The sequence below is a fragment of the Apodemus sylvaticus genome, chromosome 8, assembly GCF_947179515.1.
Source record: "Apodemus sylvaticus chromosome 8, mApoSyl1.1, whole genome shotgun sequence".
Taxonomy (NCBI): Eukaryota; Metazoa; Chordata; class Mammalia; order Rodentia; family Muridae; genus Apodemus; species Apodemus sylvaticus.
This window is the reverse complement of record NC_067479.1, coordinates 97,845,939-97,864,036: the sequence shown is the minus strand read 5'-3', so window position 1 is coordinate 97,864,036 and position 18,098 is coordinate 97,845,939. Positions and strand designations below refer to the sequence as shown.

Genomic DNA, 18,098 nt, shown 5'->3' with positions numbered 1-18,098 from the left:
GAGTAGTGCTGACTTTGTCTGGGTCTTTTTTCAGTGGCTGGCTGGTTGTGTCTCTGGTTGTACCTCCCTGTGGCTGATAGCATCAGTGGCTTCTTTCCCTGTGCCCACTCCTGGCTTTCTATTTGCACACACACTATCTTCACCCAGTTTGCCTTGACACACACAGGCTACAGTGGGGTTAGTGGCCCAGGCTGGTCCTCAGAGGGCAGCCGACCCTTCCTCTCTTCCAAGCTCAGAATCTAAGAGATCTGAACCCAAGATCTTCCATGGTCTGAGGATGGCGGTTCTCACCGTGGTCTTGGCCACAGGATACTACTAGTCCAGATCTCTTGGAAAGGGTCAGGTGACTGAGCTACTAAAGAGGTGGGGCCGGGAGTGTGGGTCTGCCTTCTAAGGCATTGAAATCTCTGTGTCTCCTAGCTCTGCACAAGAAGCTCACTTCTCCTCCCTCTGAAACTTGAGAAGAATTCAAGAATAGTCACAAGTGAACATAAAGCTCCTTCTCCTGTGCTTGGAAGACTGACGTGCAGCTGGAGAGGCAGTACATGAAGAACGACCCTTTTCTCCTCGGGGGCCCTGGCATGAGCTGGTATACATGACTGACAGCTTCGCCCTGCCACAATGGGAGAGGACGTCCTGCTCGAGCTAGTAAGCCCACAGAGGGGGCAGCCAAGGAGAGGGGACACAGCTGGAGGCTGGGGACACTGCAAATGACAGGTGTCATCAAGAAGGGTAGGTGGGGGTAGGCCTGAGTAAATTTGGGTCCATCTCAGCTTCTGGGGACCCCATTCACTGGCGCACATCTTTGGCTACTGATGTTGGAAACCCTGGATCCCTAGGCCTGGAACATGCAAGAGGAGATGCTCTATACCCTTCATGTCCTAGACCATCTCTGGCAGAGAGGCGCACACTTGTTCCAGGCGGCTCCTCTAGAAACTGCGGCAGACTACCTAACCAGTGTCTACTGCTACTTTTGGGTACCGCCCCGCCCATACCACCTTGTTTGGATTATCTTTTGATTTCTATGTGGACCTGCTTTATCTTTGGGAACTTACCCTAGTACTCATGCAGTTGGTACTGGTTATAATGACTTTGTTCCCAATGAAGGAGATGCCATTGTTCAGACTGACTTGAAGAATAACATCCCTAAGGCACAGAAAAGAGATTGGATGATGGGAAGAGTCCTGTTCCCATTCAGTTTGCTCAAACTGTTTGCACACATCAACCACCAGTGTAATGATGCTGAAATCCTAGCACAGGGACTCCCTGAGAGTGGACAGGTAGGCAGAGAAACTACCCCCCCCCCCAAAGCATAAAGCGTCAACCTCTGCAGTGATGGTGACAGTTGCATACCAGGCTGCCATAACAGGCCTGCCTGTCATATGGTCCTAGTGGCCAGCAGCTAAAGAACCAGGAAGGTGCTCAAATGCAGGTTTGAACCCTCGAACCCATTGTCTTCTGCATCCCGTCCTCAGCAGAGCCTGGGCACTATGTATTCCTGAATACCACCAGGGTCACTACCAGGGGCATATAGAAAGGAAATGGAACCCTCAGGTGGAAGACGGGTGCTCTATAGCAGAGGGGACACCCCAGATTTTCCACGAGCTGGCAGACAAACCATAAGCTCCCCATTAAGGCATCCAGGCAAAGGCACTTCCTCACTCTGATAAACACTGACCATTGGACTCTAAGGCCCCCAGCAAGGAGCACTTACTCTCCAGTATTTTTAATTTTTGGTCCAGGACAAGTTATGCTGTGTTCATTCACACCACTGGGACTCTCATCTAAAAGAAAATGACACAAGATTATCAATATGGATGTCCTTTTTCCACTGTCAGCCCTGTCTGAGAACTGACCCTGGTTGAGGACTGCCTTCTGCCCCCTGCCTCTTGTTTTTGTTAGAGGACACCTGCCCAGCACTGAACAGCTCTCAGCAGGCACCTGTAGGGAGGCCTCTTGCATCCTAGGCTGCATTTGTTAGGGGTGAGAGCCAAACTAGAAACACAGGACATAAAAGTCAGAGTGCAGAGAGCTTTGAGCAGAGAGAGCAGTGGGCATGTTGCAGGAGAGACAGGTTCTCAGGTGACTCGCCCCTTCTTTTAGAAGGATGACGTCATATTTAAGGAAGCAGAAATATTTACACATGAAATGATGCCTTGCCTGGAATTTAAAGGTGCTCAGTGATGATAGTGGTGGGGAACTGGACTCGGTGGGTCGAGACTTACTGAGAGTAGGCCGTGGGTGCTTCAGGACCAGGCACACTTCTGGGTACTTGTGTTTGGTGTGCCAAATCCACTGAAGTAGATTCTGGGTGGGTTGCTGCTATTTGGGCTAGGACTGGTCAGGGTGTGATCTGAGGGTTGGGGCTCTGTGGGAAGTGAAGGAGGCACCTGGCGAGGTGCCAAGCTTGCCAAGGGAGTGAGTGAGCGAGGAATTGTGGGTAGAAACTTGGGCTTCCCTGCCAGTGTTATAGATCTGTCAGGGGCTAGGAAGGCTCCAGGTCCAACTTGGACCTGAAGGCATCACAACCTGCTGGTGGGCTGGGTACAGGGGCAGGATGAAAGTAATGGTATCCAAGGTTAGACCCAGGAAGTGGGTGGGCGGATGCTTGTTTACAGAACAGGAAAAGCCGTGAAAGGGAAGAAAGTTTTTCTTTCCCTGCATTGGTGGGAGCCTGAGAAGTATTTTGTGACTGTGACTGAAGACTACTCCCACTCTTTGACAGACAGTATCGTCCTGGTCCACTGAGCTGGGGCAAAAGCCAAGCGCCAAGCTGGATACCCACTGGCTTGGCTTCCAACTTCCCAGTCCCTGGTCTCTCTGTGATGTAATTCTGGCCTTCCCTGAAAGGGTTTTCTAGGCATCTTCTAGACTTAGTCTGGGGATGCTACTCTGTAGACTCTAGGTCCTGGTATTCAGCTCTCAAGAAGACAGGCTAAATGGATGCTGCACGGGTCAGGCCAGCATCGTGCCAGCCTCTAGAAGCCCTTGGGAACTGAAGGGTTTATTCTTCCCCCATGCTTGTATAAAGGGAGAATGGCTAGGCCGGCTGCTTAGTCCTTTTTCTTGGCCTATGCTGCCTTTAGCTCCCCATACCTGTGGAACATGGTCAGCAAAGGCAGGAGGCTTGGCTGACTTAGGGAAATGGTCCCGTGTGGTAATAGTGCACCCCAGAGGTACCAAGGGACTACTTACCAACGACTCTGGCGTCATTGAACGTGAATCTGCAAATAACTTGCTTTACGTCGTTTGTATTGTTAAACCCATGTCCGTTAACATTTACTTGGTAGGCGTCTGCAAGAACAACATAGACTCGTTGGGGCAAGGAAGAGCAGGGAGCAGGGTTCTCCCTAGTCTCACCTTTCACAGAAGGCTGCCCTGAAGATGGAATTCTCAGGTGCCTTTACGAAAGAGCCCCAGTGTCTGAACCATCACCCATGGGACTTGTAGAGGAGGCAAATCCGCATCTGCTGTCACTGCACTTCTGTGCTAATGTAGCCGGAGGGGGCTTGCATAGCCTTACTGTGATCCCTGACCCAACAAGTCCAAAGTCCACAAGAGAGTCCCAGCCTGTTCCAAGCTAGACCAGCTCAGCTGAAACCTTCCTGCTCTGAGATCTCATGCACTCCTTAATCAACACGGGCACGGTAGCACAGCTAGGGCCTCCTTTGCACAAGGGAGGGGCTAGTTCCCTACCTGTGGTACCATTGAGAATGAAGAATATCATTTTCCCCCTGTGATCTATGGTGTGGAAATACAGACCTCAGGAGCTGGGACTGGGACAGAGAGAACAGGTCCAGTCCCTGGCACTTTAGAGAGTCCCTCCCAGGAGCTGGACGGTCTCAGACACAGGGCCAGAGGCCAGCACCTTCTTCTTCATTCTCATCTTCCCCATCACTCTGGGGATTAGCAAGGTCTTCTAACATCAGAGGAGCAGTTCCCTGACGCTGACACCAATATAGAAAGGACACAGAGAGGACAGCTGACAGGAGGTTCTGCAGGCAGGACTCCTCCACCCTGTCCTCATTTGCTTGCACGGCTACCTAGGGGCCTGGGTCTCATTCATTCCTGTCCCCCATGCATTTCAGTGCCTTAGGGTAGTTGATTAAGGACTCTCTTTACAAGGTTCCTCCCCAGACTCCATAGCACACAGGTTGACTTTGGTGCGATTTCAAGCCAACAGCTAATTCTGCTTCATTTGGAGGTACAGGAAGCCTTAGGATTCCCCGGAAGTGACAGGTCTCCTCCTCCTCCTCCTCCTCTTCCTCCTCCTCCTCCTCTTCTTTCTCCTCCTCCTTTACTTCTAACTATGAAAAACTGCTTTAATGAAGTTGCCTCTGAGTCCACAGTAGATACAATTTCAATTTTTGATTTTGCAATTATTTTTAATTAATTCCCTTCCCAACTGCATTTTCCTATCCCTTCACTCCTGTAGCCCCCACCCATGCCCCATCTATTCCTTCTCCATTTCTCTTCAGAAAAGAGGAGGCCTCCCGTGAGTATCAACCAGCCGTGTCATATCAAGTTGCAGTAAGACCTGGCTCACCTTCTCCTGCTGTAGCTAGACAAGGCAGTCCAGTCAGGGGAAAGGGATCCAAAGGCAGGCAGCAGAGTCCCCGACAGTCCCTGCTCCTGCTTTAGGAGTCCCACATAAAGATCCAGCTGCCCAACTGTGACATATGTGTGGGATGCCTAGGCTATGCCCCACACATGCTCCCTGGTTGGCGGTTCCATCTCTGTGAGCCGCTATGGGCCCAGGTTAGTTGATTCTTTAGGGTTTTTTTTTTTTTGTGGGTGACAGGCCTGGTTAGTACTTGGACAGTTGACAGGTATTCCACAGTTTAACAGGTCAGTGGCTAAGCTAATGTCTGCAGGCGCTTGTCGCCTTGCTTCAGCCCCAGCGAGGGAAGAGTGACAGCTCGTGTTTTACCTGGGCTTTGTCTCAGTTGTCTAGACACGGAGGCCTGGGTGATTTTGCTTTTGTCTTTAACCCAGAAGCACGCCTCCCTTCACCCGACAACAGCACAGGCTTCGGAGTCTTCCACATGGGGACATGGGGAGGGGCAGGAGCAGCCTAGGGCCAATGACTAGGATGCAAATATGCATCTGCCTGTAATGTCTACCAGCCTCTAGATGCTACACCCGCCAACATAATGCCCCAACTTATTTTTGTCCACCGAAGAACACACTGCAGCTCCCACATACGTGGTGTCACTTTGCCTCACATAGATGCTGAGGGGAACACAGCTCAATGTGAGCACGGCCCTGTCATCTCAAGCCCGGGGCCTTGGGCTCCCACTGAAAACTATGGAGGCCAGGACTTAGCTGCCTGAGCCGGCAGGCAGAGGAAGACCTAGCTGTTCCCAGTGGGAGACAGAGGCTCAGGGCTTCCTGTAGAGTGCAAAGTTCTAGCAACTCAGGACAAGTCTGTATGCAGGTACTGGCAAAGCAAGACATCCTTCCCTCGGAACCAAACGTGCGTGTCTTTGGCACACTGATGCAGGGACCTTGTGATAGATGGAGGTTGTCCTCGTCAGTTCTGGTCCTGGAGGTCAGGTGTTGGCCATGACAATGCTGCGGTGAAGTAAGCAAGGCTATTTTTGTGGGTATCTTTTCCAGGCATGGGTGTTTCCTCTTGTTTCCAGGAGCAACATAGATGCCCACTGTGCTCAAGGGTTCATTTCCACCTGTGGACACGATCCCCCACTCTTCCTAGCCTTATAATGACACCTTTTGTTTTGAGATAAATAGGTAGTAACTGTATGCACATCCCAATGTTATCACAGTGTGTGCCTTCCATGCGTACATGATACTATACCTAAAGCACAGCCACTCCATACATGCTCATCCTCCCCCCCAGCACCATCATAGATACGCATACATCATATGCACATATTATATGTACTGTGTTCCACACACATACTAACTATAATACATATTATAAACTACACGTGTATGTATGCTGCCTAAGGCATATGTAACCATAAAATATAAACACCCAAACACCATGTTCCCTTTAGAAATACTACATATTTAATCACAGATATCATGTATAACACACACACACAAGTTCTTTACTATCACATACGTACTCACAAATGGACATATTCTATGCCTTACACAAAGCAACACACATGATTTATTCCATACTCACAGTTGTAAAAATACCACAGATATCACATATACTACTCTGATATACCAGATAACATAAATGCATGTCACAAATCCTATAAATATATACTACACACCACATACTACATTAAGACTCATACATGGAGCACATGCCATATAAATACATCATGTGGTATATACACACTATCTACCCTCCACACCATAATACTCCACACCTCAGAACCCCACACCAACATACAAAGCACAATTACATATCAGACTTTCTCCTCCCATGCCTGCTTGAGCCACTCCCTCCGCAGCCCTCCCAGGGTCCTATCATGTCACATATACCACACATTTACACATGGTTCACATATATCCACCAAAGCTCACTTACCACGCACAAGACACCTCTACCAGGCAGCCCACAAACACCACCTATACTATAAATATTCACGTCCCTCATATTAAACCACACATGTACCTCCTTCCCATAATATTCTCCCAAGACACTTTACATACATACGTATAAACCTTACCATAGAACTGTTGCATTTAGATTTTTCTACCTACTGTTAGGTCTCAAACCCAGGACAAAAAATGAGGTGCCTATTTAACATAGCCCCTTCCTCTAAACTTCTCCAGCCCAGGGGCTGGGCTGCCCTTCCCCCAGATGCCCTTCCCTATGTAATCCAACCATTTTGGTTACTCGGCCCTTTATCTGCCCTTTGCCTTCCTGGCTCTTGGTCTGGCCCTCTCCTCTTCCCTCAGATGGCCCAGCTCAGCCTGGTCATGATCGCTCTGGACTCTCCCAGATGTCCCTGCCTCTGACTGTGCTTTCCCTTTTATCTACAATAAACTTTCTCCACCACCATATCTAGGAGCAGTCATCTCCTTTTTTTTAAATCCACTTACAAAACATATGCAGCACACAGAGGACATACACTTGATACAAACTACTCCAACTTAATTTTCCATACTTATACTATAAAAAATATTATGCGCACACATATATTCCTCATACACATGTGTACCATTTATGTCACCAACATGCACATGCACACACAATCCAAATTTCCTACCCATACACATTTCTACATAGAAATGCATGGGCACAGACTGCCCTCAAACAGTGTATAAATGTATTAATTACTTTCTCATTACTGTACCAAAGTGTCTCAAACAAGCAACTTAGGAAAGAAGGTCTTATTTTGATTCACAGTTCCAGGGTACAGACCATCATGGAAATCCAGCCTGTGTCAACTCTGACTGGAACCATTGGGTTCAAAGGGCTTACCCTTTCAGCAGGCAGCCTCTGATTCCTCCAGCACACATAGCTTCTCTTTGGGTAGCTCCACCGTATTCCTGCAGCTTTCTTCAATGGATGTCCCGTGGTTCTAACATCTCTAAGGTGCTGGGGTCTCCATTATGACATAAGCTTCAAACAAAGACCTATTAGGGTCTCTTCTCTCTGGTACTCTGATCCTGCTACAAATTGGGTGGCCTAAGGACCTCTCAGAAGTGCTTGTTACCTCAATCTTGCATCTTGCGCGTCCACAAAACCAGTGCCATGTGAATGACACTGTCAAGTTCTGCTGTCAGCTTGGGATGAAGTTGAGTTCCCTTTGGGACAAAGCTGTAGTGGCATCTATAGGTCTTGGTTGCTGAATCTGAGAAAACACTTCCCTAGAAAGTTCTTTTTGAATTGGTAATCTCTTCTGAGTTCAAGCTCTTTTTAAAAATTTGCATTTCAAAAGGTGAACCAGTTTATAGGTGGTGGTGGTGGTGCTGGTGCTGGTGCTGGTGCTGGTGCTGGTGCTGGTGGTATCTTGCTCTCAGGGTCCCTTTCCTTTTGTCCTTGTTCTGAGAGGATTTCTCTTTAAAGATGCTAAAGGATGCTAAGGACTTTAAACAATTCTCAATGGTGTTTTCTTTTTACTAGCTGTTTTACAACCTTAAAATCCTCCCCCATCTGTCAAATACCACATTTTTTTCTTATTTTTTTTGCTCCCGTGAATCTCTGTTGCAGACCTGGTTAATAGTTGAGACATTACCATGACACTCACTGGGTGCTATTTTATGTCTTGAGATTTCTGCTGTCAAATAGATTAGTCCTTGGAGTTTGAACACAGCTTCACTCAAGCTCTTGAGACACCAGCACAATAAGGCCAGAGTTCCTGTCAGAACACACCTTGAGTGGCCTCTACCCAGGTTCCCCATGGACTCCTAGGCCTCCACTGTAAACATTTCCCTTGACACACTGGTTTCCCAAACTTCCCCTAGAACAACTGTTGGGGTTTTGTCTAAGCTCCACCCCACACCTACCTGGCAATAGCCAGGTATGCCCCGCCCCAGAGATCTGGCCCACTATAAGAGGGGCTACTTGCTCCTCCTCTCCCTCTTTGCTCTCTGCTCTCCCACACTCTCTCACCTCTCTGCCCCTGGGGCTCTTCCCCCCTCCACATGGTCATGGCCGGCCTCCACTCTCTCACTCTCTCTATTCTCTCTCTCTCTCTCTCTCTCTCTCTCTCTCTCTCTCTCTCTCTCTCTCTCTCTCTCTCTCCCACTAACTCCCATCCCCTACTCTGAATAAACTATATATCATGTCTGTGTGTGTGTGGTTCCTCAGGGGCAGAGGTGCCCAGGCAAGGGCCCACCTGGACACCTTCCCCCATGCCGCCTAGCCACACTCATCTAACCCCCTATACTCTCCTTTTAAGCCCTTTCATCCTGGTGCCAAAAGTCCTTTCAACAACCCCTTAAGCTCTGCTCAGAGCATTTTCAGCTTTTCTGTCTCAAAGTTCCAAACCTTGGCTCATTTTCTTTCCTACCAACGATCTTCAAAGGCTCAAGAATGACACGATTCTATAACAGTCTTATTCCTGATACCAGTTTTCTGTATTACTTTTTCTTGATGCTGCCAGACAAAATAAACTCAAAGGAAGGGCTTATTTCAGTTGGCAGTTTTAAGAGTTCAGTCCGTCATGGACTGGGAGAAGTCATTTTGTCAGAAGCTTGAGGTTTTTGCTTATCTTATTCCATAGCCATGAGGAGAAAGAGAGATGGATGCTGGCAGACGGCTTTTCTTTTTGTCTACTCAGAGTGGGACCTCCAGTCATTGGCTTAGGCCGCCTGTATTTAGAGTGGGTTTTCCCCCTTCAATGAAGCCAGTTTAGAAACTTGCTCACTTGCTCACGGTCACTCTAAGAGGTTTGCTTTCTAGGTAATTTTAGACTTTGTCAAGTGGATTATCAATATTAGTTGTCAAAAAACACAGGTCACATCTTCCACCCACACCATGGAGATACCACACACAGGCTGTGTGTTCAGTGCACGCCTCACACATGCACACACTTGTGCACATTACAACACACACACACACACACACACACACACACACACACGTGCTTGTATTTCTGAGCTCTGCCATCTGCCCAGGACCTGTCTGTCTCTGTCCTTACCTTTAGCACACACGAAGGTAGGCTGCACGGACAGTATTTCAGTACAGGAATTTGACGTAAGTTGAGGGGGAGAGAGAGAGAGAGAGAGAGAGAGAGAGAGAGAGAGAGAGAGAGAGAGAGAGAGAGAGAGAGAGAGAGGCTGTATAGTAGGCCTCAGGGAATGCAGACGGTGTTTCCACAGTCTTCCATGCCCCACATACTCACTGGGTCAATAACTTTCTCCAGAGCAGCGAACACTTCATCGACCCCAAAACTGATTTGGGTCGCCTGCAATTATCACCAACTGTGATAGGAGAAAAATAATTGGCTCGAACCTCAGTGTGAGGAACTAGAATTGTGACATAACAGGTTCCCAGACTTGTGACAGGAACTGTTGCCCTGGAGCTGTGGTGATATTAGTGCACTCGCTGGCTTTCATTTAGAGCCCGGCCTTAATGAATGGGAAACTCTCTGGCCCATTCCGTGTAAGGGGTTTGCTTACTTAATTTTAACCTTTGGGTAGATGAGCATCCTACCCTCTTGGTATTGTAAAGGGGGCTTTACCATCTAGGATACTCAGGGGCACTGCACTTGGTCACTGGGTCTGAAGTACCTGTTGTTTGCTATACATAAAAACACCCACGGTGTAAATGATTGCTCCCATTTTCCGGGCTTTTTTGGCCTGAAAAGAAAGGCACTGAAAATAAATCCCCAAACACCAGAGGCAAAGCGCTGATCCCTGTGGACTGGACTCACCTCTTCTATCGTGTCAACATATGTAACCCGTCCAGCGGGTCAGTTATTCCAGGGTTCCGAAGGGGTGCTACCTGCGGGTCAAAAGTGGGGGGGAGAAGGAGGGAGGCCAAGCACCAAGAATGACAAGCCAATCTGAGTTGTGTCAAAGCCTCGTTTAATGTTCTGGGGTAACCAGGTTTTAAGGCTTCCAGGAGGGGAGTACCCCAAGGCAAGGACAAAGAGGGGCAGAGGTATTCCTGGCATTTACGGCAGGAGATGAGGAGGTTATCTGATGAAGATACTAGGAGTCATCGAAGTTGACGCAGACAGGATCATTCTGCAGTTATCTCGAGACAATGGCTAAACCAATACCCATGGGAGAGGCTCTTGTTTGCTTTTCTCAGGGCCTTTGCCCTGTCAGCCAAAGTGAGGGTCTCTAATGGCTTCCCACATCTCCTTTTTTCTTTCTTAAGTTGAGGGGTGGCTATGGAAAGAGGGTCGGTGGAGAGCCTGTTTTAGGCTATGTGGTTTTGCCCCCACGTCCAGCACCGCAGTAACTAGGCCTTTTTAGATCCTAGTAGGGCAGGGCCTCTGCCTTGGGCTATGTAAGTTGCATCCACTCCTGGCATCACATCCCACTCCAATGGCTTAATCAGGCCCTTGGTGGGTGTGATGGGCATCCAGGTAGCGGACTCACAATAATCCCGTCATGGAGTCACCCTGCAGCCAAGAGGCGGTGTGCATCTGGCTCGTGGCACCACAATATTTCCCGTCATTGGCTACTCCACAGCTTATGGCCCTCAGCCACTATTAGGAGCCGGAGGTCACCCTCCCTGGCATTGACGTTTCTACTGCTTAGGAACCAAGAAAGCTCTGTGCCTGCAGCAAGGGTAGAGAACTGAAGGCCGATGGTTGCTACTTCCATGTCTGTCAAGGCAGAATCAATCTGTGATTTAGCAAAACTGGTTAATCTGTTAAAGGCCCAGGGGCCAAATGACAAAAGAAACAAAAGACCCAGGAGGGGCCCCAAAAAGCTGGAGAGCAAGGTGGAAAGCCAGGGTGAAATCTCAGCATCAGCATACTCTGGCAGCTAGCATGTTCCTTCAGCATCCTGTAGAAAGAACACAAACATGCCTCTTCTCTACACTTAGAGTTCCCTGGCATTAAAATTTAAAATTTTTTATGGTATATAGAGATGTTATTCTCCCCTCTTTTATTATAGAAATATTGCAAAGTTCAATGGGCTTGTTCTATAATATTTTGTCTTTGCTAATTATGAGGAATCTCAGTAATATGACTAATATCAAATTGTTAATAAGACATCTCAAATGACTGATTATAATTATCAGTTATAATATTTGTCTTAATCTGATTTGGAACATTTAGTATTAAAAATAACATATGTAATGACTAATTTTATTTTTTATTTTGTTTCTTATGTTAAAACAGTTATAACTAGAAAGCTTGAAAAGCTGTCAATGTATGTATATTTTTGTATATTTTTGATTAATTTTTTGAATTGTATTTGTATAAATAATTGTAAAAGTTAAGAATTAGTATCATTAAAAAGAAACAACTTTAAGCAATTGCAAGCCATGAGCTATATATGTATATTATTAATATAAAAATCAAAATTTTGATTTTTAACATTTTAAAAGAACAGCTACAGCACCCAGTTCAATTATCTGTGCTGAAGCAAGGGGACACTCAAAAGAATAAATATGTGATCTAATTATATGAGCTTTACTCCCATAGTAGATGCATTTTTATAGGATGCATGTATAAATCTATAACAATATAAAAATATGTATAGAGGCAAATTTTTAACAATTTATCTTTTAGATTACAATTATTAATTTTGTCAAAAAGGCTTGTCATGTAATAGATTAACAATTAATAATAATCAATTTGATTGTTTAAAATAAGGAACAAACATTTTATCACGCTCTTAAAACAGTCTTTTAAAAAATATTTTTATGATTTTATTTTGTAACATTTTATTATTATATCAAATCTTTATTGGAGGATGTCAAAACCTTATTTGGAAAGATTTTATGTTAATATTCTCTTTGTTAAGGAATGGAAGTGAGCATATATCATAAACTGTTGACAAATACTTATGGTAGCTTTCTCCAAGTTATGTCTCTCAGTATTTGTTTTGTATCTATCTTGAGAACATCAGAAGCTTAAATGACAAACTTAAAGCAGTGTCTTAGGCAAAATATTTATCTCAACACCTTTTGAAAATAATTTTCTTAAAAACTTTAAAAGCCCATTGTTAAGAGCAAGTCATTTCTTGAGGAATAACTTTCTAGTGAGATTATTTTATTGTTTTTTTTTTTTTAAATTAGCTTATGCTCCTTTAAAGTTAGAAGTGAATGTTTTTATAATTATCAGAATGCAAAGCAAAAAACTACCCTCTATACCTATAATAATTTTGTATGGAGTAGACAGTCCAAATTTTAATGCCTTTATAATTTCTATATAGCCTTATTATCTTTTACAGATCTAAGTGTGAACTTTATTTTAAACCATATCTGTATGAATCTGTTAAAAATGTTCTTTTGGCCAGAAACTCTCTAAGTGAGGCCTGCAAGACAAAACTGCATCTCTCAAGCCTCTGCAGCTTTGAGCAGCTTTGAGGCAGCTCTGAGCTTTGTATTAACTCAAATGTAAATCTCCTGATCTGAGTTTGTTATCTCTTAAGCCAGACCTACACCTACACCCACCGGTCCTGTAAAGAGTAACCTGTAATCAGACCCTATTGTATAGAGGTCAAATAAAAAAAGGAACCTGTAATATCAAAGCATAACTACAATTTGTTGAAAGCAAAACCCAGTTTTAAACAATCTTTTCTCCTTAAAATTAATAGCAAACACATTTTTATATTGTAAAGTTTGTCCATCATCTTGTGTTTGAATGTATGACTTTGTAACTTATTGAAGAGACATTATTTTAAATCGTATTTCTTATAAATCCAATCTCCAGGCCAAGATTCACACAAATCACCATGCTAATTTAGAAGCATCTTAGAGGCCTGTATTTCCTGGGTTGCGTCATGCCACTTGTAGCTAGTTAAAATGGCTCCGACACTGAATCACCAGTTTAAAACTAACCTTTTCTTAAAAACACTATACCTTTTAAATTATAACCAATTAATTTATAACTCTAAAGTCAAGATATGTAAAACATTTATACCTTTAAGACTAATTAGAAATAAGAATGAAGTGATCATACAAATCTCATAAATTTAAACCAAATACATTTTTTTTTTCTTGCTGTAACTTCAGGGGAATAAAGCACTTTGAACCCAATCATCATCATGATAGAAATTTTTCTAGGAGAATTAACCATTTCCACTTGTCCGGCTCCTGGCCCTTTAAGAAGCAGCTTTTTTTTTCTAGCTGTCTTTGGCTCCTACCTTAGAATGTGAGGCACCTCAAATTAGCCTCCTCTGTGTAAACTGGAATTGGCAGGACTGCCAGCAAGATAACGCCTTTTTACCATTTTTTTTTTACATAAAACATAAAAACAACCAATCATTCACCCAAACAAAACAATAGACAACATGAATTGACACACATATAGACAAGTTTTGGTGCACCAAAGACGTACAATAGACAACGAGGGAACTTGATGTCCCAAAAGATCCAAATATCTTAACCTGAACTAAGGAGATCTCCAGTAGGTTTCAGAGAGAAAACAGGACGTCTCCCATTTTCTTATCCTTTCCAGGAGAGTTTTGAAATAGCTTCTAACCATTATTATTATTTTTTTTTTTGATACCGTGTCCTAAACATGGAAAAACTGCTTTTCTGCAACCTGCTTTTTCTCTTGTTTAAGATTTAACAAGGGGGAAGGAGAATGCCTAGTTGAACACACACACACCTGTGGAGAGGGGTGGGAGGAGAGTCCAGGTCTTACATGCTGTCCATGAGCAGTTTTTCTCCGGCCGCTTCAGCAGCAGTCTCTGACTTCTACCTGCATGGGTCTCCCCTGTCCATTTTTGCCTAGTCCTGTCCAGGGAGATAGCCCTGGGAGAGCATTTGTTGAGCAATAACCTCATTGGGACTACACATAAGGACTTTCATTTGAGAGTGAATGTCTCTTCCCCAGAGGTTAACAGGCAGACCAGGGACCATGAAGGGCTGAGTAGAGCCAGTATTTCCTTCTGTCCTCCCAAGTCAGCAACTTTGAGCTCTGGAGAGTATTTTTTGATTGTCCAATCTCCTGCAGATGGGTCAGAGAGGCTTGCAATGGCCAAGCAGGGGGTCAAGCACTTTGTGAGATCACAGTAGAATCGGCACCTGAGTCTAAGATGCCCTCAAAGCTTTTTACCATTTATTTTAAGGCTGAGTATAGGACGATCTCTGATGATTGCCTGGACCCAGTTAAGGTCTGAGGGACTTTGCTGAGAGTAGCCACGCTGCATGCCTATCGCTGGGTATAGGGTGGCGGGCCACGTGGAGGGCCTTGTTTTGGCTCTGGCTTTTTCTAGGCATTTGACTTGAAATAAATCTTGAAGTTAGAGTGACCATTTGTCCCTCGTAGCTCCTTTAAGAGGACTGCTTGCTCTCTGCAGCTTTTCTCCTCCAAGTTGGCTTTCTCCCCAGGGGTTCTCTTAATTTAATGACATATCAGCAAGGGATGGGTCCCTCGGAAGCGGAGGATAAAGAGAAGTTACAGGAGCTGATGGCGGGGACTCAGACCTGTCTATAACGACCAAGGAAGGTTTTGGAGAGTTCTTTTTAGGGGAAAGCGAGGTCACAGAAGCTGCCCACGACAAAGGACAGTGGCAATATTCAGCAGGGTCCTTGTTCACACTCTGAATGAGCCCCCAGTAAGGTTCACCTGTACCTGTTTTCAAAATCTTATTAATTTCTTTACCAACCTTATCTCAAGTTAGCGGGTGAATGTCAGGTCCACTTAAAATTAACCAAGGACATTTCTCATGACAAAACAAAAACAATTAAATCCTTTTTCTTAACTCTTATTCCTCTCTCCCTGAATTAATGCTTGGCTTAATTCAAACATATGGCTTCAGTAGTAATAGCCTGTCAGTCAGAGCAATAATCACACTGTTGACATTGCGGCCTACAGAAGAAACAAGTGGGTGGGCTGGGAGGGAAAGACCCTAGGGCTTGCCTAGTGGTTGAGGCTGCAGATTCAGCATGGTCCTCTGTGGTAAGGCTGCTTGTTCCTTACCCTTGGTCTTAGAGTGAAAAGAAGGCTTTCTTTACTAGGTAGTCTACAGATATTTGGAACCCTACCAGCAGACCTGGCCTCTCCTCTCCTCCCTGTGCTGTGAACCTCTGTCCTAAGGGCAGTCTAGTTATTGAGCCATAAGCCCAGTCTCTCCCTGGGCAGGTGAGGGGACAAGGAAGGCCTTCCTTACTTAGGATGCCCTAGTGAGACAGGTAGAGTCTGGGGCCAGCGTTTTATACATCCTTGGGAACAAGTTAGTAGGAACAGGAAGCCCAGAAAGTCAAGGCCTGTCATGAGCATAATAAAATTGCCTTTTAGACATGTAAAAAATAGCTTAGGATTCCCACCATACCCAAGGATGCACCTGATAACCAGAACTCTGTGACATCACTCACCTAAGACAACCAGACACAGTCCTAGAACCCCATGATACCCACTGGAAAGTATATAAGCAGAGACCAAGAGCAAATGCTTTGCTCTGCACATCTGGAGAGATGCCACCTTGATCTGCCTTGTGACTGGAGAGTCTCCTCCAGGATCCTAACCCTCAAATCAGAGACATCTGTTAAAGACTAGACCTGAACTTCAGCTAAGATATAACCATACAGATAAGCAGCCTTGGGGAGATAGGCTTAGATGTTAGGAATTCAGCGTGTGAACGTCATGTGATGACACTCAGCATAATAACATATAACTCTCATTATATTAACTAGGCATCTAGTTAATATAATCTACCTTCTTGCTCAATGAAAGACCACACTTCAGAAAGCCTTAGGCAGGACACCCAATGACATCTCATCAAATTTCCCCACTGGTTTCTACATATTCTAGACATGTACTAAAGGCCTGTAATCCACAGGGACACAGATCTTGACTGGGCATGGTTGATTCATGGGCTTAGGAAGCTGACCAAAAAAAGTAAGAGATAGAGAGAAGACTTGAGAGCCAGAGGAAAACTGGGCCCTGGCGTCCAGGCCCAGGCTTCTCAGTCTGTTAGGCTCTCGGGCTCTCTTGGTTCTGTTGGCAAGCATATCTGTGGGCCAAGGACCAGTGAGAACAGAGCCTACAGGTGACCACACGCAGCATCCGGCCGCCTCAGAAGCATGCTCAGAAGCATGCTCAGAAGCACAGAGTGGGGTGCTGTGTTCAGAGGGGCCTACTGTGCAGGGAGAGGAGCACTGGTTTCAAGAGTCAGACTTGAAGAGGTCCAAGATCTGCACATAGACCCAGCAGGGAACTGGACTCTGTGGGCTCTGCCTCGCTGAAGGGACAGACAGCTCATCTCGCAAGTTGGTTCTTCGGATCTGTTCATTTGTCTGGTGGAAAAAATGAAAACAAACAAATACAAAAACAAAATAACAATGGTGACACAGTGAGATGACCCCAGAGATCCTCTAGGCAGGGCCTGCTGTAGATGTCTGTACCTTTTTCAGTACTTTCTGCATATGGGTTAGCCCAAGAGGCTCTATGTTCTTAAGCAATGAGAAGGCCGTTATTGATTTCGTTTCTAGAGAGAATAAAAAAGAAAGGTGGCATTGGGCTATCGACAGCAGCAAGATGTCCCCCAGTCATCCCGTGGCCTCGCTCACTGTGCAGACCCCTGGCTTAGGGAGGTCACCAGATAAGAGGCATCGTCTTTCCTTTCTGAGTTGGACCTTTCTCTGACCCTGATGGGACCCAGGGGAAGGTTCAATTTTCTTTGAGTTCGTTTACATTATGGGTTACCCAGACCTTGGAGATTTGGTCAGAGACCTTGCCTGTTAACTCCTTGGAGAACAGCTTGGAATACGCATTTAAACTAGGGATTCTGAGGGGGGTGTCCACATTCTAAATGGGCAAAGTAATGCCAAAGTCACTCTCCTTCTGGGCAGTCTGTTCTTCACTGGGTAGGGCTGAAGGGGCCATGCAAGCCTGCTGTGTTACTGACCAGTACCTATTCCCACTGTCACAGGGCTCTGGCTTGACTCCCTTCCCTCTAGTCTGCCAAAGGCAACGGCCAAACTACTTAGATATGAGCCCAACCATGGATTCCACAGAGAGTCAGGCCTTCAGGACTGTCCATAAGGCATCTGTGTTGCTCTCTAGGCTAGAAGCAATATGGCCTGTCCAGTGTTATTAAAACAGACAGAACACACTGAGGGGAGCAGGGTGGGGCCTGATGATCATTCTAGGACAAGATAGGTGGGTATATGAGGTTCAGAATAATCTGATGTGAGAAGGTTAAGCAGGCATAGCAAGGTGATTCACAATCAACTCAAAGGCGGCTTCCTGTTGGGGAACAGAGAGGACATGCCAGGGTTGAGCTTTGAGGGCCCTATGCATGCCTGGCCCAGGTATACATCACTAAAAGATGACATGATAATGTTCAGCATGCCCAGTGGGGGTCAAACCAGGGATTTCTCACTCCAGTTCTGCCCTCCTCCGTTGGCCAGCACAGCCCAGTCCAGCTCACCCTATGTACAGCCTACCTCTTTCTCTCTGCCCTGCCCATAGCCTTCTCCCATCTCAGCATCTACCCCTCTCTCTGGCCCTAGAATCTATCCTTCTGATTGGCCTAGCCAACCATCTTCTACAGTGTCTATCTCAACGCTCCACCCCGGCCCAGAC

General features: G+C 45.7%; 3 protein-coding genes across 7 annotated transcripts in view; 1 reads left to right on the top strand and 2 right to left on the bottom strand.

Moving 5' to 3' along the window:
• The window catches only part of LOC127691108 (annexin A8-like), a 24,748-nt gene extending 21,641 nt beyond the window's left edge, over positions 1-3,107 (bottom strand). The window contains exons 1-4 of the mRNA XM_052190696.1: positions 3,097-3,107; positions 1,910-1,995; positions 1,715-1,784; positions 1,056-1,146 (exon numbers count right to left, since the gene is read on the bottom strand). Coding sequence (XP_052046656.1) covers positions 1,056-1,146; positions 1,715-1,784; positions 1,910-1,995; positions 3,097-3,107 — 258 coding nt within the window. The remainder of the gene's footprint in view (positions 1-1,055; positions 1,147-1,714; positions 1,785-1,909; positions 1,996-3,096) is intronic.
• LOC127690621 (protein polybromo-1-like) overlaps positions 1-18,098 on the top strand; it is a 131,136-nt gene that overhangs the window by 70,689 nt on the left and 42,349 nt on the right. For 3 of the 5 annotated variants that reach the window (XR_007979174.1, XR_007979173.1, XR_007979172.1), the window contains one exon: positions 421-18,098. The exons of the other annotated variants lie outside the window; for them this stretch is intronic. The gene's annotated coding sequence lies outside the window, so the exon portion shown is untranslated. The remainder of the gene's footprint in view (positions 1-420) is intronic. 5 annotated transcript variants of the gene reach the window in all.
• The window catches only part of LOC127691107 (anthrax toxin receptor-like), a 51,116-nt gene that overhangs the window by 7,200 nt on the left and 25,818 nt on the right, over positions 1-18,098 (bottom strand). The window contains exon 13 of the mRNA XM_052190695.1: positions 1,056-1,146. Coding sequence (XP_052046655.1) covers positions 1,056-1,146 — 91 coding nt within the window. The remainder of the gene's footprint in view (positions 1-1,055; positions 1,147-18,098) is intronic.